Below are 24,633 nucleotides of genomic sequence, written 5' to 3'. Positions count from 1 at the left end.
GCTAATTTTATTATAAGAGTTTTATACACAAATATCATGGTTAAACTATGATTGTTTTGCTGAGGTCATAGTCAATTTGTGGTTATTATGGTTTTACTACAAATCTAAAATGAAAAAAATATGGTTACTATAAACAAACCAATTTTTCTCCCAATAGAGCTTGGCATAACTAGAAAGGTGTTTGGTTATTTTAATAACAAATTTACATTAGGAAATCTATTTAAGTATATTTAAATGTTGGTGTCGTCTCCTTTTAAATAATCAAAGATAGTCATCTTGAGGACCCCTAGTGAGCCCCCTGGTTGAGAAACACTGAGATATAATGTACTTAAAATGAGCACTTATCACATCTTTGCCAATAGTGTTCAGTTTAAACTGGGAAAGTAGTCTGAAAAAAAACTGCATATTTTAAGGACAGATCACCTAGATGTTAGATTTACAGATAATGAATGGATGACTTTACTTAATAAAATGTAAATTTCTCTTCCTAGATATGACAAAAGGGCTCACCAGCTGTGCCCTATTCTGATACCTGGATATGATGTAATACCCCAGGGGGCAAAGCTTTAGGGAAAAAATAAGTTAAAATATTACGACTAGCAGCAAAAAGGTCATCGGGTCAATCCCTTACAAACACATACAGACAAAATATACCCAATACACCTCACTGCAAGACGCGTATGATAAGTCTGGCAAATGCACAAAAATATAAAAAGTAGTAATATATAAAGAACATAAGACTATAGTACTTTGATTACATTGCCATACTTACCCCATTCACTCCAAATGATGGTTCAAAGTACCCACACAAAGAAACTTCATTTAACACAAAATAGTGTCCCTTAAAATATTTATTGGGAGTCCTTAACACATAAAAACTTGAAAAATAACTGTAAACCCTACAGGAATGACTTGGGTGGGGAAAACATCAGAGACACTAAACCTAAACAAAACAAGGATTCCAAAAAAAAAATGAAATTACTACAAAACTCATGACATATTCACACACACCAAATGTGCTTTAACAGTATTCACACCACTAAATTTCATGGTCTTACCATAAATAACTGCATTTCAACAAACTGTTGTTCGCAGGGATTAAAGTAGCCAATCTTGCTGTAATATCACATCATACTGTTGATAAATGTCAACATCCTGAACAAACTGATATGGGGCACACAGAGAAATTTGTGCTGAATCTGGAAAAGTTTTTATTTACAGTTGACTTCTTTCTGTTGGGTCATCAACAAAATGGTTATGCACATAAACATAAGGCATTTACGTGACCGGACTGAAACTAAAAATGTGAATTTCTGAAAGACGATTTTCTTTTGGGAATCTCACTAGTGGCTGAAAGCAAAAGCGATTTTGCCATGTACTTTATAAATAGTGATGAACCACAGACTTACTCAGCACTCCGGGAACCATTTCTAATCGTGGACAAATTTACAATGACACCGTTCAATCTTTCAATACACCTTGCATATAGAAAAGTTTTTTTCTTGTTTTTCTTTTTTAATAGCAATAAAAAAGTACTGCAAAATGCTAAAGACAGAAGAACAGTTTGCAAAAACGTCCTCATCTCTGTAAGGGGATGGTTAATGGTGTCCTGGTGGAGAGAAAATAAATGGTGATCTGGCGTGAAGTGTTCTGTCTTGGGCATCTTGCTGTGGCATCATTGGTTTGTGCCCCCTCTATAAGTCTGATGAAGACACAGCTCTCTTCTCTTTGGCACTTATGCTGGTAGACTCAGCTTCTTTCCTTTTAGCACTGTGGGCCAGACAGAACATGTCAGATGTGTCATTCTGGTCTATTCTTTAGAATTAAGCCACATGTGTACTAATGGATATTTAACTAAAAGACCTAAAACATGCGTTTACGATATTAATCTGGTCAATTCTGATTTATGGTAAAGTTAGAGTTAGTCACGCAAGTGTAACTGCATTAAAAGGTACCTTTTGTGACGTAAAGGTAGAAGAAGTCACAATAAAGAATAGTCTGGACGACACCAGCCACGATGGCAATCATGTCGAAGAATCCCTCAAAGTAGAATCTCCAGATCCAGTTGAAAAGGTAGAGAGCACGGTAGACCCCCAGACAGAACAGATAGTGGGTTGTGATGGTCTCAGCCTCACCGGTCTTACTAATCATAAAGAGCTGAGGCAGGATAGCCACTGACTCAAGGTAGATGGAAAAGGTCCACAGGATCTATTATGGACATAAACAAAAGATAAATCACATTTTCAATCCTTGTTTTGGTCTAAATACATCCATAATGGACAAAAAGGTAGAAGAGGAGGTTTGTTTGCATCTTGCATCTTACCTCCAACGGTGAGAAGTCATGGTTGACCAGAAAGGAGAGGCCGCCCACAGGAACCACCAGAAACTCAACTCTGAAAGTATCATGGTTTCCATCATAGGTTGCCCTGAACTTCGCATAGATCAGGTAGACTGTGGCATAGGCACATCCAATGTAGATAACCTGTTTGGAGGGAACAGAAATGTTTAACCACAAAAATTCCCACACATATTAGGATGAACCAATTGATCTGAGAACATGTGCAGATTCCAAAAGCTCACCTTCATGCCTGTGTTGTATAGAGAGATAAAGGACGTTAGGAGGTCCAGGTATCGTGTGGTGAAAACCAAGGCGAAGAGTATCTGGCTCTTCCCAGAGATACCTGGAGGCAAAACGAGTTTGAACTTAGCTCTTTGGACCATTTCTTAAATTGCAAGATGAGGTTAGATAGCTCCAGTGTTGTTTAAATATTGTGATGAACTTAAAAAGTCAAAAACTAAAGTCAATGTCTGAAAAAGACAGATTTCTCAACAATGCAAAGGCCAAACTGCATTGCCACGTCAATGCAATGAATGCAATTCTGTTTATAAATGCATGGCGAAAATAAACGAGAATTTAAGTTTCGTGGCATTTTCAGCAAAAACTTAACATCAAGAAGACTTGATGGCAAAAGATAATGCTTTACAAAAAAAAGCTCATGCCATAGATCACAATGCATGCCTGATTATTCGATTGTTTTAGCAAACTACTAACAAACTACAAGTCAACTGCATAGTAAAGTAAATCGCTGGGCCTGTATTTTTTTTTTTTGCTATTTTATAATTCAATAAGAGCAACAGACCTTGCTCTATTATAATATGCTTGAAAAGCCTAAAACATATACATTTCCCACATTTAGCTGTCAAATCCTGGAAAATAATAAATAAATGGCCGGTTTTAATAAACAAAGTTGTGCAGTTCAGTAGCTCTCAAGTCAAGCTAACCCACTAACGTTAGTTAGCATGACAGCTAAACAAATTGCATTCCGTTATACCAAGTAATGTATGAAAATAAACCCACGAGACATTTCCCGAGACTTAACCCAGTCTAAAGTTCCAACACTGTGTCCTTGCCACGCAGAAACAGCACACAATACATATGAAAAAATATAAAAAATGCTAGTTTTGTATAAGTTTAACGTTAGCTCACCTGCGCAAGACCTGGTCTTCCATATCTTGAGTAGCAGGATAATGATGGCAGCTAAATGAGACAGATCCCCAGTTAGTCTAAAGATATTCATGATGTTTTCCCTCTCTGGCTGTTTTTTGTGGCGTTATAGAGAGCACGGGGTGTTTAGTGTAGATGTAAACCGGCTCAGTGCCGCTCTCCTCCAGCGCATTCCTCTACGAAATATGGCGAAGGAGAGGCGACGTGGCCGGTGGACGTGACGTGGCCTACAGGGAGAGACCGCAAGGAACGATGGGAAATGTAGTTAAACAGTTTGACTGACGTTACGCCCATTGATTCTAAAACGACCAATGGCCTAAATGCATTTAGTAAAAACTAATACTACTTTAAATAGTGCATATGGTTATTATGTTGTTGTATTATGTTGTAGATAAATATGAATCTTTCTTTAAGTTAGAAAGGAAGGGAGAGCAAAGAGGACATGTCTATGTCGCTTACTTCCTATTTTCACATGCTATTTCTGTTTTTATTCCTCAGTTAGACACAAGACCTCCATGCTTGTCGTTACATTTGTAGACATTATAGTGAGGACTCATAGACTATTAAGATTATAGCTAAAGATCAACATGAGCCTCTTCAGCATCACCTGTCTTGTCTTTATCTCAGGTGAGCATAAAATCAGCTGTTCCTGACTGGGTGCTGGTACACTGTTATTATCTGTTGAGTTTCTATTGTATAGTTTAGCCTAATGTAAGATATTCTGTGTGCCAATGTAATTATTTTAACGAACACTTTATATTTTTTTCCCCAGTTTTTTCCGTGTGCGGATGCAAAATAGATGTCCACCAGTCAACAAGGATGATGCAAAGGAAAGTCCAACAGTCTGTCTCTGTCCCCTGCTCTTGTAACATATCCAGCTGCCCAGGTGATGGTCTTGACAATCTAAAAATCTCTTGGTATGTGTTCCGCAAAGATATGCACTACCAGATTGATTTGAATAACCAACCAACCAAGTACACACTGGAGGGTCACAGTTTAAAAATCAGCTCTTTGTCGATTAAAGACTGTGGAGTGTATTACTGTGCGGCTGCTCTATCTAATGAGATGCACAGCGGGGCGCAGGCAATTGGGCAAGGAATTACTCTAAAAGTGACAGGTGAGAAGTCAAAAAATCAAAAAATCAGCACTTGCATCTACAGTATGTGTTCTTTTTTTTAAATTGTTGTTTGTTTCCAGAAAGGGGTCTTAATGTTCGTCAAATTTTGCTGTTGACATTGCTTGTTCTACTGATTATATACAGCCTCCTTGTCCTGGGTATTATCATCTGCATAAAGGTATACAGTTAGAGTTTAATAAATCAAATTATATCTGAAAGAAAGTCACTATACTGTTTAACACAATTAGTATAAATCTTGACTTTGTAAATGAGAGTATACAAACCATTTGAATATATCTTTGATAGACCTTTTTTGAATTGATAGACAGGACACATTAAATCACTTTGTAGAGGAAGATGGAGAAAGACACAGGTAATCTATTTCACTTATTGCATTGAATAATAGTAAAAAAAAATTAACATCAAAAGATGTCTTTATTTAACAATAATGTTAAATCTAAAATGTTTTCCCTTGTCTTCATAACAGGACTATTCAAGGCACGTGGTTTTCAGTGGAGTGGTGCAAGAGCTTTACAAGAGGAACTTAGTTCATGACAAAATTCCGGCACGTTGCAAGGTTTCTCAAGAAAAGGTTTTTACACTTACGTTTTTTGACAATACACAAACATACATATTAAAATGCAATTTAAGGTATGATTTGTATGTTTCTGACAAGGTTACATATAGCCTAATTTATATCTCTCCTAGGCTAAAAGTCCTCAAACCCAGGACAAGAATGAGGATATTTACCAAAATTTTGAAGAGTGAAAAAATCTATTCTTATCACTGGTCTACAAAGTCATCCATCTGAAGATGAACTATTACAAGAAACTATGAAGTTCAGTAAGAGCTAACAAACACTGGATGCCCTTAACATTTAAAAATAAGTTGAATTGTGAAAATTGTGACACGTTTTAATGTGTCTAATTTGAAGTTGAATTTCATGAAAAAGATTATAAAAATGTGTTTATATTAAATATAAATAATTTACTGTCACCAATAAAACTGTGATTCACTGTACATGATTTAAATTTAAATGTGGGAAGATTTACTTAAAATGTGTTGTTGACATTAGTGTCCCTCTGATTAGATTTGTGTCACTTTATTTTTGTGGTTTTGTCTTCTACAATACAATTGGTTGAATAAATCTGTGTTCAACTCTTTAATAATTTGTCTCTTTAATAATTTACTCTTTAATAATAATCTGGGGCGTATTTACAGTGGGATTTACTTGAGCCAATATAATCCGAACCGATTCATGGCAGACGTCGCTTTACTGCCACTAGAGGTCACAATGGCAACGTATCAAACGAAATATCGCGAGGATTCGCACTAAATAAGTACGCCGCAAACTCACGTGCGGCCTTCTTCTTCCTGAATATACATCACGTAAGTCGTCCTGTGTGCCCATCGGTGTCTTGTTAAATCTGTTTAAATCTTTGCGATCGTACAATAAAAATCACAATATTTGTACAAGAAGTGTATGCGTATCTTTTATTAACAGCATATTGCTAGCATTGAGTTTATAGACTATGCGGAAATGTTAATATGTCAGTTTCGAGCGTGGTCTCAATATTTGCAAAACTGGTTGTTTTTTTAAATATCACATTCTAACGTTATAGACACGTTATATACGTTATTTCAAGTTGGTAGTTTGGTTGTATTAACACTTGTGTTATGATGTATATGCTCGTTTTGGATATCTGCCGGTGTATGTTTGTAACATGATGCTAACGGTGTTTACCATCATTTTCTAAAATTGATTTTTCATGTCTCTAATGTTGCCTTTAGCAAATGGCGGACGACGCCGGTGGTAGAGGAGGTTTTCGCGGAGGTTTCGGCACTGGCGGCCGGGGTCGCGGTCGTGGTCGCGGCAGAGGCCGTGGAAGAGGCCGCGGTGCCCGGGGAGGCAAATCTGAGGATAAGGAGGTAAAGCGATACCCGATACTTAATGCCATGTTTTTATCAAAGATTAATGTATTTAATTTTGTATCATAGTTAGTTAATTTGAACAACACAGTTTTTCTGTAATTGTGCGTTGGATATTAAATATACATTTTTTTACTTGTACAATGCCAATAACTGTCACTATGTAACATCATATTCTGTTTCATCCAGTGGGTGCCCGTGACCAAGCTTGGTCGTCTGGTAAAGGACATGAAGATTAAGAGCTTGGAAGAGATCTACCTGTATTCCCTGCCAATCAAGGTACTTGACTTCCACAAAGTGTTGCGAAAACGCTTTGCTTTTAATGAAGCGTTCTAAAATGTTTTTGTAACTTTCCGTAGGAGTCCGAGATCATTGACTTCTTCCTGGGTTCAGCACTGAAGGATGAGGTTCTGAAGATCATGCCCGTTCAGAAACAGACCAGGGCTGGTCAGCGCACCAGGTTTAAGGTGATGACTTGCGTCTGCTTTTCGAATACCAAAATTGTAATCATTGAACACTTTTAACTTTGGATTTGACTGAAATTTCCAGGCCTTTGTTGCTATCGGTGACTACAATGGCCATGTTGGTCTGGGAGTGAAGTGCTCCAAAGAGGTAGCCACTGCTATCCGCGGAGCCATCATCCTGGCCAAGTTGTCCATCATTCCCGTTAGAAGAGGCTACTGGGGTAACAAGATCGGCAAACCACACACCGTGCCATGCAAGGTTAGATGTCTGAAGTTTGTATTTGCATTTGTTAAAATCTTGACAGTGATGTGTTTATTAACTGGATCTATGTTTTGGTCAGGTGACCGGTCGTTGTGGTTCAGTCCTGGTGCGTCTCATTCCTGCCCCCCGTGGTACTGGTATCGTGTCTGCTCCCGTGCCCAAGAAACTGCTGATGATGGCTGGCATTGATGACTGCTACACCTCAGCCAGGGGCTGTACCGCTACCCTGGGCAACTTTGGTACGGGCTTTTGTGAATTCCAAATTTGGATCTTAGACCTCTCCCTGCTCTGGTTGAATACACAATTTTTGTGGTGTATTTGACAACGTTGGGAGGATAGTATAGAGGTGGATGATCTGTTCCACGGCTGTTCGTTCTAATATGTTGTGTTCTCATTGCAGCCAAGGCTACCTTCGACGCAATCTCTAAGACCTACAGCTACCTGACCCCTGATCTCTGGAAGGAAACCGTGTTCATGAAGTCTCCTTACCAGGTATTGCGTCTGTAATTACTGTATATATGCACCATTTGCTTTTCAAAATCGGTTTGGTTCTTGAAATTGAATTGCGGCTCTCGTTTCAGGAATTCACTGATCATCTGGCCAAGACTCACACCAGGGTCTCCGTTCAGAGGAGCCAGGGAGGTCTTCAGACAACCTCCTAAATTTTCAACAATGGATTGAAATAAAAGTCCAAACAGAAACTCATCTTTTGTCTTTGTTTATTGTTTGACTCATAACTGGTAGTGCTGTGTTAATCAGCACCCAGGACCACAAACACATCCCGGTCAATATTAGTTAAAATGTATAGGGATTCAAACAATGCTTGGTCATGTAACTCAGTTGTGATGACTTAATGGATTATTATAGAGACTGATTATTATAAATATTACCCCTATTATACAGAAAGTTTCACAACACAAAGTACTTCAAAAACCTGCGGATTAAAAAATATCAAGCATGTTAATTCATATTTTGTGACTACACGGGTCTGGAACCACTTATTAAACATATGTGACTTGTACGTGTACCTTTACCCATTTCAGCAGGCCAACCAGATATAAAAAACAATTAAAATTAAGTTTAAAATAAAATATTTTAGAAACCGTTATTTTCCTGAATCAACACCATTGAGAAGTCACTTTTGAATAAACTTTATTTTACACTTTAATATACAGATGATCCAAACTGAAAGAACAGCTGAACATAAGGAAATCATTGCTTATGCATTTTGTGCTTCTGCCATCATTCTCTCCTTTTGCTTCATCAGGCATTTGCGTGAGCTGGCGTATGCGCCCAGATCTCCATCTACAGGAAATAAGAACAATATCAATAGTGCAAAAACAAATTATTCTGCATTCAAACAGACTAATGACATTTTAATTGAACTGAAAAAGGCCTCTAAAAAGAACTTCCTAATGGCCATGGAGTGTCAGGTGCACTATGTCCCAATTCGCCTACTTAAACTATGCACTAAAAGTATGTACTGTTTTGTTATGGAAAAGTATATACATTTTAGTACGTAGCAAACCAGTATGCACACACATACTAATGCGAGCCGGAAGAGGCCGTTGTTGCCTAGATGACATTGTGATCATTGTCATAAACATCAAAATAAAGCTCTTTTTTGGATGCAAGTATTCATTCATTATTCATTATTTCTTATTTAATGTTTACTGTATACTTACATTTATTAATTTAGCACAGTATCACTTATTTAATTTTATTCATCATTACACTCCGTCCTCTCGCCGTGCATTGTGAGTAAGAGCAGCCGATTGAGTGTCCATGGATCTGCATATTGAATTTTCACCACAAACAGTAGACCATGCGGGTACTTTGAGAACACTCATTTCAGCATACTATGATTTGGGACATACTAATTCTATTTTAAATACTATTTAGGATGGATAGTTTGCAAATTGGGCCGCACTGGTGGTGTTTGGAATGAAGTTGCTTTCAGTTTTGTGTATCAGCTTTAGACAGAACTTTGTTTTGGTTTGAAAGTATAAAAATTATGACATCAGATGTGGTCAGTTTTTTCAGTACTCACAGCGTGATTGAAAACATTTGGAAACTTGATTAAACTGCTGCAGCTCTTTGGAACAGTTCTGTGTGTAACTGGGTCCCTCGCGCTGCTGACAGGCCCTGAGACGCTCCTGGATCACCTTCACGATCTCCTGATCCACTTTACTGTAGGGCACATGACAAAACACGGCTTTAAACCCAATACAGGAATGCGGCACTTCACAACATATGAACATAAATATATGATGTCAATGATGTAGTGTTGTGCACATGTTTAAGCATTATATTACTGCAGGGTTGCAACGTACTAATCTCTCCTCCACTGCATCTCAGCCTCATAGTAGCATATGTAATCTCCTTCCTGACATTCGGTCAGCTCAGATACCCGACGAAAGTTCTGATGGTAGTAGTGGGACTTCTTATCACCCTGGATGCCTTCGATAATGCCTGGAAGTAATCAAATAAAGATTTAAATTAATATTAAGAAAGATCATCAATAAGAATATACCAAAGTAGATTTCCACCAGGTCATTAGTATAAGAATAGCTGCATTATATCAATTTTTGTTGACACTTTGTTGTGTTTGTTTGCTTTCATTGTCTCCGTTAGGGGAAACTAGATCTGCAAGACTGCAACAGGATGATAGACTAACATACAATCTCAAGAGAAAAAGGGTTACAAATTCAAACCACAACTGATGAGCCACATTGATAATAATTTTACAGTTGCAGGTATTTGCCATTTGCAGAGAGTTTATTGTTTTGTATTTCCTGTATGCTTACAGGTTGTCTGCAGTGTGTGGTTTACTGTGTACTCTTTATCCTTATATAATATTTATTGCAGAGCTAGTGAAACGACTATATAATCCACAATATACTTTAATATGGCTAATAACAACAAGCCAAACTAAAACGCGTTCATATAATATAAAATGACACCATTATTGTCTCATTGAAGGATCATATGCTTCCATCTTTATCATATACATGCATTTAAAATCACATAATGTACGCCCGTAATGTGAATTCCACACTATATCAAACTACTATATAGAACTGGATTAATGAAAGCAGATGTAAACACATGTAAGACGTTAGTCGGTTGTAACGTTACCTCTGAATGTGGTCACTGGCAGATCGACAGAGTAGTAGAAGAGCTTTGACAATATTAAAGCGGGATTCGGGAGAGCCGTTTGCTTATCCACCACTGGAGTCTGACGAGGAGGCTCTGGATACGCATCTTTATCGTAATCTTGCGGCATTTTTGCTGATAAATTAGGAATACAATTCCGAAAAACCTTTAATCGACCTCAATCTTCCTTCGCTCTCCTCCACAATGCGCATGCGCCCTGCTCACAACATGGCGAAAGGTCACCCGGCGGTAAAAACTAAACTGAAATAAAATAATATTTTATTTTAAATATTTTGAAGATAAATTACAAATATATATGCATATACCTTGTTTTTATGTGTTAAAAAGTTAAATATAATGTTTCGTCGATGTTTTGGAAAAATAAAAAAGGTCAAAGAGAAAATGTTAAACACGCAATTTATTTCTCTACCACTAGGTGTCGTCGTTGCATAAAAATGGATCACGTGAAATTTCACAAAATTACGGACTGATTTTAATAACAACTACAACAACAATACTACTACTACTACTACTACTACTAATAATAATAATAATAATAGATCAGTACAGTTCCCCTTGTGATCCCAAACAATGTTTACATCAATATCCAATACAAACAGCAATTTGGCCTTAAAATTAAAATTGCTAAAAAATAAGCAGAACTGTAAATATTGCTGATAATCATTTAAATAAAATACAATATACGTCAGGTCATATATAGGATATTTAAAAATAGTTTCTCGGGGGATTGGCCACTGCGGATCTCTGCTGCCCGCGTGTGATTCTAGTGTGGCACTGTTGCGCGATCACGTGGTCTGGACACGATTCTTCAATTTAACTTTATTCCAAACTTTATAAAACACCTGTTGATACAGAAGTTGCGATCGCTTTTTAGTCTCGTTGCCATGTCTTTCTGTTCATTCTCTGGAGGGGAGATTTTTAAGGATTATTTCGAAACTGGTAAACTGACACCGATATGTAATATTGTAAACATGTCCATGCAGTTTGAAGTACTTATGCTGGTTTACAGCTGGTCAACCTGATCGACCAGAGAAACCATCACATACATTACAGTGATTATAATAGGAATTGTTGTCCTGTAGGTATATATGTTTGTGCAGAATGTGGATACGAGCTGTTTTCCAGCAAGTCTAAATATGAGCATTCGTCACCATGGCCAGCCTTCACAGAAACTATCCATGAGAACAGTGTGTCCAAACACGAGGAGAGATGGGGCGCTTATAAGGTACATTGCATTCAAACTCAAAATTGGAAGTTCACTTACATGGCTTTTGTTCTGAGCTATGGCAAAACTATGATATAAGATGAGCAGATGTGGTAAATTTGAACTCTGTGTCGTCGTTTGCAGGTTAACTGTGGTAAATGTGGTAACGGTCTTGGTCACGAGTTTGTAAATGATGGACCCAAACGCGGTCTCTCACGCTTTTGAATATTCAGCAGCTCTCTGAAGTTCATTCCTAAAGGTACAAAGTGTTTCCAAAATAGAGACAAATTAAACTTACACATTTAAAATGGGATTTGGTGTTTTCTTAATGTATTCTTTTAATGTACTTGTCTGAATACATCATTTCCTACCCCATTTTCTTTCAGTTAAGAATGATCAACAGTAGAGCAAGATATTGGAAGAAAGCATGAGAATGGAGAAGCACTGATGTGTTTACCGTGTGGATGTTGAATGAAACGCTCTGGTAAAAAGCCCACAGAGGGATGTTCAGAGTGATGATGTGTAAACAGCCTCATGGAAAACATGGATAAACTATCGGACAATTCACACAAATTCTTTTTCAGCCATGCACAAAATATTTGAAACTATGCATAAGGTATTTTTTTATCTTGCTTTTAGCCTGTTATAGATTAATAGAAACCCTTTAAAGTGTACACACCAGCAGGTTACTTGGTAATGTTGCCACATGATCCCAACTTTCTTTGAGCAGCTTTACAAAAGCCCTTTGTGCCTCAGTAGAGAAAACTGTGTTTTTGCAGAGGTCATTCATACTTGGTGTTTTTGCCAATTTGATGCATTTTTGTACATGTACAACAATGCCAGAAGATTCATTTTTGAAAGCTGTTTCTTGCTTCTCTGTCTTTGTTCTCTTTCAACCTAGACTTCAATCATTCAAGCTTGACTTGTTTGTGAACTGATGGATTATTCTGTTACATATTGATGGAGTTCCAGGAGATTTTCAAAGTCCAACATCCTCCTCAAAGATGAATGTTGAATTGTGTGATTGGCACTTTACACAATTACATTAAAAAAAACGCTCTTTCGTGAGCTATTAAAATGTTGTTGTTTTTTTATGTTCACTTGGTGTTGGATGTTAATAGCATATCAACAGCATTCAAGAAAAAGATGACATCAGTCAGAATATAAAAACTACCAAAAGCTATGCATAGTGCATGTTAGAGAAACTCAGACCATTGATTTACTTCTAGTGGAACAATCCACATTTTGTAAATACTAAAAATTAACATACATAATGTTTATGCCTATTCATAATTCAAAATAAATTCATTGTCATTATTCATATTGCTGATTTAAAAAGTCACTTACAGGACATTTAAAAATAATACGCTCAGATGTCAAATGCAGAATTATCTACATAATCTGATAATGGACTGTTTTCTATGTTTCTGCTAAAGAAAACAAATAATCAGACATAAGATTGCAGAAAGCATAAGATGTGAGATCAACTCTTTTATTTATATGATAATTAATATATTGGATACATTGTTTCCGTTTAAAAGATTTGACTTGTTTAAAAACATTTCTTCTTTGTAATTGCGTTTTCGGTGCATAACCTGATATCAACAATTGCATGATCCTTGTGTCCCATTTTAAAACCAAAAGGTGTAAATATTAAAATAATCAACTTTTTCGATCAACTTTGAATGTCATGGTGACAATGTCATCAATCCCTGCTTGCAGTTCATCGTGTTCCTGAACACTGGACACTCCTTTAGGGGTACCGGTGAGAATAAGGTCACCCTCTTCCAGTGATATAATCTGACTGATGTAGTTTATGAGAAACGGGATTGAAAAGATCATCTGAGATGTGCTTCCATTCTGTCTCATGTTATCGTTCACCTTCAACCACAGATTGACGCTCTCGGGGTTTGGGATCTTCTCCTTTGGAATGAACTCGCTAATGGGACATGAGGTGTTGAACGCTTTGGCCAGGGTCCATGGAAGACCTTTTGACTTACATTCCTCCTGAATGTCCCGGGCTGTCATGTCCAAGCACAAGACATATCCTGCCACATGGTCCATGGCTGAAGACTGTGGTATAGCAGTGCCCCCTTTACCAATGACCACCCCCAGCTCAACTTCATGATGGAGGTTGCTGGAGTAAAAGGGAACCAGAATAGGTGACCCTTCCCTAATATAAGCAGATGGGGGTTTCAGGAACAGCACGGGTTCGGTGGGAATGGCGTTTTTGAGCTCGATGGCATGGTCTGCATAGTTTCTTCCGACGCAGATAATCTTTCTTCCCCATTCCCAAAAACGAGCGATATTCCTTGCGCTCATTTTGAAGTCCAACACCTGCAAAACCCGCAGCCGGAAGTGAAAATGACCTTTGATCGCCGAACAACGGAAGGCGGTCAGAAACTAAACGAATACCGTACCAGTAACGTTACACAGTTAGAGGACACAAAGTATAAGATCTAAATGAACTAAACTTATTTTTTATGCAAGTAAACGGTTTCGCCTAGATGATGTAATCCTTCGTTTCAAAACCCGAAAAAGAAACTAAGAATCATACTACTGCGAAGGCTTACCTCATGAATATTAATATAGGCACTTATGATCCCTTCCAATGCCGTCAGCTCATTTTGAATATAAATGACGTCTTGCGACGTTCCTTCGTGAATAAGAACAAGTCCTGTTTTAATTATTTTTAATGTAAAATCCATCATAGATTTGATATTCTCCACTTCTAATAGAAAATACATTTCTAAATATATTGTACTCCCTTGATAAATGACATAACGTAATTTTGTATTTGGTATTTTGTTATTAATATAAAAATAATAAAACGCCCTGGACAGCCCAAAAATACGAAGGACGAGAAATGACTTAAAACTTTAGGCCATTGAAATCCCATTGAAATCTCAAAAATAGAGCCTTGAGTTATGAATACTCAAAGTGGGTCGTCACCGTAGTAGGATTTAAAACAGAAACCTGAGCGCAACAGCGTGGAGATTTCACACGCGACACTCCCCCGTATTGGATTGGTTGAACCTGGGGTCAAAGTTAAAAGTGGGCGGAGTTGCACTTTAAACCATACGTTCTACTTCCTCCCTATGTTGCTGTAATATCTCATACAGCTACAGTTTCTTGATATGTGGTTTAGGTCACTGGTGGCGAGTGCGTGCACTCTCGGTGTGTTCGGAGCCGTCGCTCATAAATTCGGTATGTTTACATAGAACTCTTTATTCGCGCATGGGCAGAATACCGTATTTATCGAAATGCAGCCACCATCCTCCGCTGTCGTCCAACGTTTTGTGTATTTAGAGTCATTGTTTTTGATCTGGTGGATGAGTCGTTCCCTAACCAGCCAGAAACATACACACTAGTTCTTTTTTTCTACACACTATAGCAACCTAACGTTGACATGACGTCATCGTTCACGATATGTTAGACGTATGTAATTCATTTAGACGATGACGCGAATTATACATATACAGTGCATTAGAAATGACGTAACATCAGTAGAGTTCTCTGCTGTTTGCGCTGGGTGGTGCGATTGACATTCGCGTGCGTTCGACTTCACTTAGGGCTGCGCAGACTTATCGGCGTATATTATATAAAAAGCACCTAAAGGATACTTTATACAAAGTTGCAATGTTATTATGACGCCAATTGGCTGTTTTTAGGCACTTTTTATGTTACCGACCGAAACTGATAGTCAGCTTTAATCAATACAGTATTGACTTCAATGATATTATCTATCAACATACACTAGTGGGCGCCATTGTGCACGCTTTTGAAAAAAAAAAAACATTTTAAGCAACTGAAACATTTTATACACGTGTTTTGGCGAAATGTTTTTTTTTTACCACAATACCTATTGCTGCAGTTTCATAACATATGTGACCCTGGACAACAAAACCAGTCTTATTTTTCGAAATTTAGATTTTTACATAATCTGAAAGCGGAATAAATAAACTTTCTATACATATATAAGTTGTTAGAATAGGACAATATTTGGCTGAGATACAACCGTTTAAAACTCTGGAATCTGAGAGCGCAAAAAAATCAAAATATTGAGAAAATTGCCTTTGAAGTTGTTAACCAGGGGCACTGTGGCAGACCATCCACTCACAAAAATAAAGTTTTGATATATTTAAGGCAGGAAATTTACAAAATATCTTCATGGAACATGATCTTTACTTAATATCCTAATGATTTTTGGCATAAAAGAAAAATCGATCATGTTGACCCACACAATGTATTTTTGTCTTTTACTAAAAATGTTCCCGTGCTACTTAAGATGTGATCCAGGGTCACATATGGTATCTCCTTAAATGGTCCACGTAGCACTTATTATTTTTAGTCGTTTTGTATTATTTCTTATTTATTATGTCGATTTTATTATTTCGAAATCTGGGCGCTAGTTAATACCTAAAAACCAGGTCAGTCGGTTCTGGAAAATTGGGTGAATATTTTACCCAAAAATGAAAATTTACACAATATACTCACCTTTCTGCCATTCCAGATGTATGACTTTTTTTTTTTTTTTTTTTTTTTAATAAAAATATATTTCACTTTATGTCCATGTGTAAACAGTTAGTTAATAAATGTCTGTACAATTCAAATACAAATGATTTGTATATAAATTGAAAGAATATAAATTTTTTGGGTGATCTGTTCCTTTAACCAGGCCCCCTACAGCTTAGACAAGATTGTAAGTAGCCATTAATCATCCTGGACCATCAAATGACCAAAATCATCAGCTTTTACCTGATAGTAACCAGTTTGTCCTCCAGGCCCTTGTTATTGTGATAACCATAATGACTGTGGTATTTCAGTGTGCTATAATGTATCGCCTGAAGCCTATCTAAAATATTCACTCTATTCCTCAAGTTCCTACAGGCTTGGTTCACTCCGCTCTTAGAAAATCGTCTCTTGTGGAACAGTCAGACATGAAGGTGGAACTCCTGCCCGCCCTCACTGACAACTACATGTACCTTCTGATCGATGAGGACACGAAGGAAGCTGCCATCATCGATCCAGTCGAACCTCAGAAAGTAAGACTGCCTCACTGTGTACCCCCCTTTACATTACACACACTGCATCAAATTCTCATTAATTTCAGGTTGTGGAAGCGGTCAAGAAGCATGGCGTGAAGCTCAGAATGGTCCTAACCACACACCATCACTGGTGAGTTTCATTTGAAGTTGTTTCTCTCATGCACTAATAAGGATGCATTGTAAATACGGATGTTTCGAACCACCTTCAGGGATCACGCTGGAGGTAATGAGAAGCTGGTGAAGCTGATGCCAGGGCTGACGGTGTACGGGGGAGATGACCGAGTGGGGGCGTTGACTAAGAAAGTTACGCACTACAACACTTTCAAAGTAAGAACCTGCTGTATCACTATTATCATTAAGGTTGTTTGAGGTTTTGGTGTTTTATGTTAATATAACCTTTATGCATGTGTAAGATCATCTAGTCATATTTGTTTTATAATAATCATCTCAGGTGGGCTCTTTGAACGTAAAGTGTTTGTTTACTCCATGTCACACCAGTGGTCACATCTGCTACTTCGTAACAAAAGAAAACAGTACTGAACCACCAGCTGTATTCACCGGTAAGACATAGAAACAGACACAGGCTGACATATAAACGTGAATGAACTTTTATAAATGAGCATTTTTTTTCTTGTCCCGTGTGCAGGCGACACTCTGTTTGTGGCCGGATGTGGCAAGTTCTTTGAAGGAACCGCTGATGAGATGTACAAAGCCCTGATAGAGGTTTTGGGTCGTCTTCCCCCAGAGACGGTATTGAGCTCATCTATTGTTAAACTTTTTTTCAACATCTGCATCTTCCAATCTTCTAAACGCTCACATTTTTGTATTGTTCAGCGCGTGTACTGTGGTCACGAGTACACCATCAACAATCTGAAATTTGCACGGCATGTTGAGCCAAATAACGAAGCCGTCCGAACGAAGCTAGCATGGGCCAAGGTATTAAACACATCTTTGAGCCTGATTTGCTTTTGTTACAAATGTTTTTTTTAACAAAAAGCATTTTAATCTTTACATATGCCATTTAGGAGAAATATGGCAATGGAGAGCCAACAATTCCTTCCACTATGGCAGATGAGTTCACATATAATCCATTCATGAGAGTGAGGTATGTGCTTTCAATCCCAACTTCAGCATGGATTGATTTAAAAATGGATTGAATACTTAAAGGGATAGTTCACCCAAAAATGACATTTCAAACCTGTATAAATTTCTTCTGAAGCACACCAAAGCTATTTTGAACCACGTTGGTAACCAAACGACACTGGTCCCCATTGACTTCCATTGAATGGACACAAAACCACTGAGACGTTTCTTAAAATATCTTCTTTTTAACGACATGAGTGTGAAAAAGTCTGAATTTGTACTTTTGGGTGAACTTACAACAGACACATGGACGTCAATACAGACAAAAACACAATTAGAAAATTCATTACAGTTTTATTTGCAGAGAAAGGTCAGTACAAGAGCATGCTGGGACCACCGATCCAATTGAAGCCATGAAAAGTATCCGTAAGGAGAAGGACGGCTTTAGGGTTCCAAAGGATTGAGTCTGTCATCCCTCACTACGCTCGTCTCTGCTCTTCATTTCACTACAACAGAGTTGTATGACGATACCAGCCACATGCAGCAACTCCGGTTGCATTTACATGCCCTCCATTTACAGCAAAAGCACAATTCGTGAGCTGTTACGTTGGTTCAAGTCAGCGTATGGTCTGCAATAAGCAATAACCACACAGGATTGTTTACCATTTATCTACTTTGTAATCAATACATCTAAAAAAATTCATAGTTTTGCTCAGAATGTTTTTTATCACTTCATATATCACTATAACATAATGATTCAGAAGAAAATACGAACATGCACTAGGTCTGTGTTATAGGCTGATCTTTATTTAAGTATGAGTTTTAAGTTCTGATTTTGACGTTTTCAGCCTTTCTAGATACTTAATGCCATGTTTGAACCATTGATACATTGTTATATCAACGTTCTATTTCAAAATAGCTGTGCAATGTTTTATTTTGTAAATCAAAAAATATGTTTAAGATGATTTGGGGTCTTAAGAACAATTGTTAATGTGAAATGTTCCAACCAAATGATATTGTATATGTATTTTAATATGCTTCACAAATTTGCAATGATTGAATTGCTTTTATTTTGATGTTTGGTGGATTTTGAATGTAGACCTTATTGAACACTGCAGCTTTTTGTCTTGCTTTGTTTCAAGTTTCAGCTGATCTTGCACTTTGCATCATCAAAAGTAATGAGAGAAAGATTAATTGTAATGTGTTCAAGCTAAATAAAGTCTTAATATAAATGTATTTGTTTTCATTGATTATTTTAATGATTTTACGTTGGCTGATGTGTATGCTTTTAAAGTACTTTAATTGCAGTTGGAAAGACAGTTGACATTTTTATTTTAAACGAGAAACATAAGTCATTTGTACATTAACAATAATAGGACAAATTTAATCTCCTTTCTCCTAAAAAGCCCTGCATTCATGACTGTATAATGAAAACAGGATAAAATAAAACCACAAATAGATACAAAAATGTAAAATGTTCGTTTATTTATTTAATAAATATATTGATGAAATAATTATATAAAAGCAGTGTGTTTTATTATAAATCATAATGCACTCTTAAATAAATGTACCAAGTATTTAATGTGATATGATTTCAGTGCACAGTTTTCAGATAATGCAGCCTACATAAAAAGACACCCACAGCAAGAAGTGAAGAAATGACACGTGGCAAAATTCTTTTCATTGGAAACTGTGGGCCTTATGAAAGCTATGTTTGAAAATGGACAGTTGCGTGTATCATTAAGATACTTATTCAACTGCCTGGACAAAATATGAACACATCTGCTAATGATAAATGAATGATTGTCTGCCCGGTGTAGTGTTAAATATTTACTTTATACACAGAAACGGAAGGCAAACAGACAACACAAGCGGTTAATCAGCATCTCGGGCTCCTCACCACTTTATACTGAGACTATTGGTGTTTTTTTCCACGGCTTGATACTGCGTGTGGAGCAGCTGTCTGGCTTTCTCCTCTCCCACACTGTCTAACCAGCCGTGGTAAAGTTCAGCCACCCGCGTGTCCTCCTCGGGGATTGAGGTTTTCTCTCCGCGATATAACTCCTCCACATGCTGAAGCAGCTCCTTACCGGTCTGATCTGCTGAAGGTTTGATCTGCCCTCCTCCGTTCAAACACCCTGAAGATAACACAAGAGAGCACATCTGAAAACATACTCGTAGCACTGAAGCGCTATCCGAACATTATCCGAAACTATTCAAAGGCTATGCAAATTTAGGCCAATTGTGTCAATGTTTCAATGCGAAGAACTCAAGGTTCGAACTTTTGTGTTGAACTTTCACCCTGTTTGGTAACCATTCGAAGCAGACGATTTGCATGACTTAACATTATACAGTATATCCTAGTCATATCTAATACAGAGAATTTAAGGTGTATTATTAATACATTTAAAGAATAATAATGAAAATACTCATGCCATGAAAGTCTATCTTCTTGTAGGATTTCTTCAAAAAAATCCACTGTGTTGAAACAGCTGGAACTAAACACTGGAGGGTTGCATTCAGTATTACCTGACGGACATGCCATTACTTCTACAAAGTGGTAGGGTGACTTTCCTCTCTTCAGTTTCTGCACCAGGTTCTGAATGTTCCTGAAGCCGTAGACAGCAGCGAACCGCAGCAACACTTCACCCTCCTTCTCTAAAGTCACCTCCTGGAAGTCTTTGTTTCTATTACAAATAGAAAGATGGAAAAAAACGAATATGGTATTGTATGGAATAGCATTAATATTTCCTTTTGACTGGAATTACTGGAATAGATAAGCATGTTTATTAAAGGGGGCGTCCCAAAACTTTTGTCCATATAGTGTATCGGACAAGCGCATAAATGCATGTACTTACTTTATAGTCTTTTATGCGAGTTCTTCTAGTTCAACCCCAAAGACCTGTTTGGCGGCATGTTTGAAGACATGGTGCAGATAACCTCCAGATCCACCTCCAGCGTGACCCAGCAACTCCACTCCACATACATTACCGAACCTACAACAAAATACACCAAATGCCCATATTTCATTTCTTCTGAAGCGGCTGCCTGGTTTGACGCTTCAAAAATGAGAACTCACATTGTGTCTAAAGCTGCCGGCTCCACTTCTCTCAAAGACACATTTTCCTGTTCCAGCATCTTTAGTACCTCACCTGAGAACCAAACACACCAGAAAAGATACTGAGTCTCATTCTTGTGGCTGTATTGATTTATTAATTTAACGCTTTGAGCTTCACACACCTGACGTGATGACGCAATCCACCTCTCTGGTCTCATACTCATTGAGATAGAAATCTGGTCTGGAAGCCTCTAGCTTCTTATCATAGCAGGGCATGACAGTCACGTGATAGATTTTCTGTGGTGCAACACCCTGTTAAAGCAGATTGCAGTAGAACCACACGGACATGTTGGTATAATACATGAATAAAAATATGTCAATCCCTCCATTCATGCATAAAGGTGTTGCCATGCTGGAACATAAAGAATTGAATTGAACCATCCAGAATTGTCCTTACTTGAATAACTGGTAAAACCAAAACTGTAAGTTAGCAGGGAGCGTAAAGTAGACATTTCTATTTAAAGAATAGGGGTGTGACGAGATCCGATGACACATCGATTGGTCTCGCGAGAACACAATATCCTCACGCAATTGGCATGATGGAGTGCTGGGCTCGAAATTGCGACCATTTTAGCCGCATATGCTCCATGTATTTAACCTGTGCGACCTCAAAATATATTTGGGAGCATTTGTGTGAGTGCACATTTTGTTGTGGTGCTACCTGTTTTCATTACTGTACAGAACACGCTAATAACTGCACAAAGTATGTGCGTGCTGCTGTGAGCTACAGTGACCGGCCTGGCCATTCAGATAGACAACGTGATTTTCCATCCCTCTGCGCTACTTTCCCACCGTTTCTCTGTGTAAACACGCGCTAGACGGATGGGTTTCAACCTTCACGCGCGTAGCACCTCCCGCATTAAGCACTAGTGTTTACGTTGGTTCGCGCTGCCAGCAGAGCTTTGGGAGCACGCAGCGCGCTGTTGAACAACAGCGGACTGTACTACAAGTAGAGTATACTTCTGTAGAGTATACTTCTGTTCAAAAACAGATCATCTGTCTCTTACATATGTGCAATGTTAGCATAAAACATGATGTGTTTGTGTAGTTTTAGCTGTTTCTCTGAAGGCTATGAGGGTTCAGTCAGTGGAGGAAGGAGGATCGACAGTGTGATATGATCACCACCTCTGCTAACTCGAGCATATAGAGAAAACAACCACAGCTCTTTACTAAAAGCTGCGCCTGTTAAGAAAACAAAGCATAATTTTTGTGCAATTACTGCCTGTCAGTTGAGTTTGTGACAAAACATTTTGCAGTGTTTACATATTGTTTATTACTGCATAATAGAATTAATTAAAATAGAAGTTTAATTTGTTTCATAAAGTACAAGATGATTTTATAATGCCTACATTTTTTGCATTTTGTATTTTTCGAGGTGAATTAAATACTTTTTCCCCTACATATTTCATCATTGAGGATTTCTTTTAAAAAGTCTAAAAATCTCGTCTCGTTCTCGTGAAGTGTCTCGCCCCTATAAAGAACCAATGAATCCCACACAAAAGCACATTAAAGGTCCAAATATAAAAGCAACACATACTGTGGGACACTATGTAGACAGTTTCTTGCTCACTGAACATAAGCAGTTTAGATTTTAGGTACCTTTTGGGTGCCGAAGTAGTTCTTGACTAAAGATCCCATCATTTGCTGAGGCGAGCGGGTCGTGCTGATGTAAGGGAGGATGAATTCACCATGAGTCTTCTCAGCATAGCAAATCCAACCTGAACAAAGTGTAAAATGGTCATTCAACAAGAATGGGGTTAAAAGGAGGCTATGATAAAACACACTTCCGCAAATAATTCTAAAACAAAGCTTTGAGATGCCAACATTATTATGAGGGGACAAAGGACATACACACCTGGACATGCAGACGCCAACATGGGTAGGGCCTTCTTGTCTACATCCTTTCTTCTGAATCGCTCTAGAAACTCTCTCTGGCTTTCTAAAAGACTAAAAGAGCGGCTGAAGCCAGTGTCAAAGACGTGATGGACACCTGAAAAAAAACAAGAGTATTTCACATTTACGGAAATACATTCGACAGATGGTTTTGTTCAACGTGATTATGATGCATTCTATCGATATGTTTGGGAATCAAACCCAACGTTTCTTTTGGGGGTCTATGTCAAACCAATGCGTTTCTACTCACCCAAGTTTTTCAGGAAGCTGGTGAGTCTGCGTCCCACCTCGCTGCTGCTGAGACCGTAGTGTGCGGCCAGTGAGGCTCTTGACTGCGGAGATACAGACACCACCAGCACCTTCTGCTCGCTGGTGCTGACCTGCTGCTGAAACAAACACGTCGCTGTAGCATTTCTCATGAGAATCGCAACAAAACAAAGTGCAATTCACCAAACCAAATATTTCTTTATTATTGGTGGGGTAAAAGAATATCATCATGAAATCAATTCTTAATGAATAAAATCAATCAATGAATAACCTTATTATGACGCAGCACGCGATACAGCTCCTCGTGGCTCTGTTGGGTGATAAGGACACTTTCTGCAGATGTGATGCAGCCGCTGCATGCAAGACAGTCATTCAGAGTGATCTTCGCTTTCTCCAGCTTTTGCTTTTGGCCGTCCTGGATGAAGAACATACATCTGATCTACTGTCTCTCAAAGCAAACACATGCATAATACATGTACGTAAAAAAACACGGGCTTAAAAATATCCTCAAATGATCAACAATGAAAACTAAAGGGAGAAGTTCAAATGGACCAGAATATTGTAAAGAAACACCAAACACAATGCTGCTCCACAATACTCACCTGATTGACTTGAAAATAACTGCCATCATCTTCTATCTGGATTTTTGCCACAGATCTTCCCTGTTTCTTTTCCACTTTTACAGGCTTTACACATTCCTGATAAAATATAGACAACGAACATCAGTGAAATCCCTGAAAAGGAAAAAACTGGATATTTGTGAATTCTGAAATTCCAAAATCATTCTATTTCCGCCATTGCTCTTGGTGTTTTTTTATAAAATGTCAAGGATTACCATTTATGGTCGCCAAACCTGTATGTTACATGTTAGTTGTCATGAATCAGGCTAATGGCAGACTTTATTGTGACAACTTATAATAGTGTTACAAGCTGCTCTGTTAATAGGGCACGTGTTAATAACATTGACATGTATTAAATGTATTGTAAACGTAAATGAACTATTTCTAAAGATGGAAATGTTCACTGGCAGTGCTGTGGCAAAGACTATAAGATGTGAATGTACAAAAAATGTACCTACGCTATCTTACTGTGTAGAAAGTGCGACAACGAGCTCCCTTACTATCTGTCTAGATAGGGCACCTTAAGTTTTGAAACACAGTGGGCCTAAACTTTGTCTTTATACTTTTAATTTACAAAATGTTGTGTCAGTAATAAACGTCAGAAAGATGTGACGTGACGGTTCTCTGCTTTATCGTTCTGTTACGTGCTTTGCTGTTACGATCTACTAGATGACCGATAAATCTTAATTTCATGCCTGACACACCAAAAGTAATTACTTTTAATAACGAATAATATGCTTTATTAATTGTTACAGATAAAACATCTATTTAACCTGAGATGGAGTGATAAAATCATCCAGGTCTGTGAGTTGCAGTACTCCGCTGAAGTGCGACGCCATTTTATTTTGACGCAAAATCACGAGTCTACAGATAATTCCCTCCCTTTCCTATGATTGGTGCTGCTTAGACTACCACAGAGTCGGTATGACCAATAAGAATGGGTGTT

The 24,633-nt window shown here is 37.9% G+C and overlaps 8 protein-coding genes across 9 annotated transcripts; 4 read left to right on the top strand and 4 right to left on the bottom strand.

The window, feature by feature from the left end:
- Positions 1-833: 833 nt before the first annotated feature.
- Positions 834-3,708, bottom strand: kdelr2a (KDEL endoplasmic reticulum protein retention receptor 2a). The gene is made up of 5 exons (XM_057346006.1): positions 3,488-3,708; positions 2,581-2,681; positions 2,324-2,482; positions 1,956-2,208; positions 834-1,770 (listed from the first exon to the last, which is right to left on the bottom strand). Exons 1-5 carry the CDS (start codon positions 3,576-3,578, stop codon positions 1,736-1,738), a joined length of 639 nt encoding a protein of 212 aa, XP_057201989.1. The 5' UTR covers positions 3,579-3,708; the 3' UTR covers positions 834-1,735.
- A 257-nt stretch (positions 3,709-3,965) lies between these two features.
- On the top strand, positions 3,966-5,817 carry si:ch211-139g16.8 (uncharacterized). 2 transcript variants are annotated; one of them, XM_057346985.1, is made up of 7 exons: positions 3,966-4,132; positions 4,278-4,391; positions 4,530-4,622; positions 4,703-4,800; positions 4,948-4,995; positions 5,110-5,214; positions 5,331-5,817. In XM_057346985.1, exons 1-7 carry the CDS (start codon positions 4,093-4,095, stop codon positions 5,388-5,390), a joined length of 558 nt encoding a protein of 185 aa, XP_057202968.1. In that variant the 5' UTR covers positions 3,966-4,092; the 3' UTR covers positions 5,391-5,817. The 2 variants fall into 2 exon arrangements, with proteins under 2 accessions (XP_057202968.1, XP_057202967.1); XM_057346984.1 differs by having other exon boundaries at positions 3,970-4,132; positions 4,278-4,622.
- A 117-nt stretch (positions 5,818-5,934) lies between these two features.
- On the top strand, positions 5,935-7,982 carry rps2 (ribosomal protein S2). The gene is made up of 8 exons (XM_057346983.1): positions 5,935-6,011; positions 6,414-6,551; positions 6,741-6,830; positions 6,911-7,018; positions 7,101-7,274; positions 7,357-7,516; positions 7,678-7,769; positions 7,859-7,982. The coding sequence occupies exons 2-8, from the start codon at positions 6,417-6,419 to the stop codon at positions 7,937-7,939; spliced, it is 840 nt and encodes a 279-aa protein (XP_057202966.1). The 5' UTR covers positions 5,935-6,011; positions 6,414-6,416; the 3' UTR covers positions 7,940-7,982.
- Positions 7,983-8,412: 430 nt separating this feature from the next.
- Positions 8,413-10,649, bottom strand: ndufb10 (NADH:ubiquinone oxidoreductase subunit B10). Its single transcript, XM_057346986.1, has 4 exons — positions 10,416-10,649; positions 9,611-9,749; positions 9,328-9,467; positions 8,413-8,582 (listed from the first exon to the last, which is right to left on the bottom strand). The coding sequence occupies exons 1-4, from the start codon at positions 10,561-10,563 to the stop codon at positions 8,497-8,499; spliced, it is 513 nt and encodes a 170-aa protein (XP_057202969.1). The 5' UTR covers positions 10,564-10,649; the 3' UTR covers positions 8,413-8,496.
- Positions 10,650-11,202: 553 nt separating this feature from the next.
- On the top strand, positions 11,203-12,522 carry msrb1a (methionine sulfoxide reductase B1a). Its single transcript, XM_057346581.1, has 4 exons — positions 11,203-11,393; positions 11,537-11,679; positions 11,803-11,917; positions 12,045-12,522. The coding sequence occupies exons 1-4, from the start codon at positions 11,339-11,341 to the stop codon at positions 12,062-12,064; spliced, it is 333 nt and encodes a 110-aa protein (XP_057202564.1). The 5' UTR covers positions 11,203-11,338; the 3' UTR covers positions 12,065-12,522.
- Positions 12,523-13,131: 609 nt separating this feature from the next.
- Positions 13,132-14,205, bottom strand: fahd1 (fumarylacetoacetate hydrolase domain containing 1). The gene has a single exon (XM_057346430.1). It carries the CDS (start codon positions 13,978-13,980, stop codon positions 13,321-13,323), a length of 660 nt encoding a protein of 219 aa, XP_057202413.1. The 5' UTR covers positions 13,981-14,205; the 3' UTR covers positions 13,132-13,320.
- Positions 14,206-14,733: 528 nt separating this feature from the next.
- hagh (hydroxyacylglutathione hydrolase) lies at positions 14,734-19,135 on the top strand. The gene is made up of 9 exons (XM_057346705.1): positions 14,734-14,865; positions 16,540-16,703; positions 16,772-16,836; positions 16,916-17,033; positions 17,158-17,266; positions 17,353-17,456; positions 17,541-17,642; positions 17,732-17,811; positions 18,154-19,135. The coding sequence occupies exons 1-9, from the start codon at positions 14,796-14,798 to the stop codon at positions 18,251-18,253; spliced, it is 912 nt and encodes a 303-aa protein (XP_057202688.1). The 5' UTR covers positions 14,734-14,795; the 3' UTR covers positions 18,254-19,135.
- A 114-nt stretch (positions 19,136-19,249) lies between these two features.
- narfl (nuclear prelamin A recognition factor-like) lies at positions 19,250-24,549 on the bottom strand. Its single transcript, XM_057346703.1, is given in 11 exon segments — positions 19,250-19,927; positions 20,319-20,476; positions 20,648-20,785; positions 20,869-20,941; positions 21,030-21,159; positions 22,507-22,625; positions 22,763-22,897; positions 23,051-23,186; positions 23,339-23,482; positions 23,670-23,765; positions 24,461-24,549. Coding segments are annotated over 11 exon segments (1,437 nt in total). The 5' UTR covers positions 24,527-24,549; the 3' UTR covers positions 19,250-19,685.
- Positions 24,550-24,633: the final 84 nt, after the last annotated feature.

This window comes from Triplophysa rosa, linkage group LG11, assembly GCF_024868665.1.
Source record: "Triplophysa rosa linkage group LG11, Trosa_1v2, whole genome shotgun sequence".
Taxonomy (NCBI): domain Eukaryota; kingdom Metazoa; phylum Chordata; class Actinopteri; order Cypriniformes; family Nemacheilidae; genus Triplophysa; species Triplophysa rosa.
Note: the sequence above shows the minus strand (reverse complement) of the source record. Positions and strands in the feature narration are given on the sequence as shown.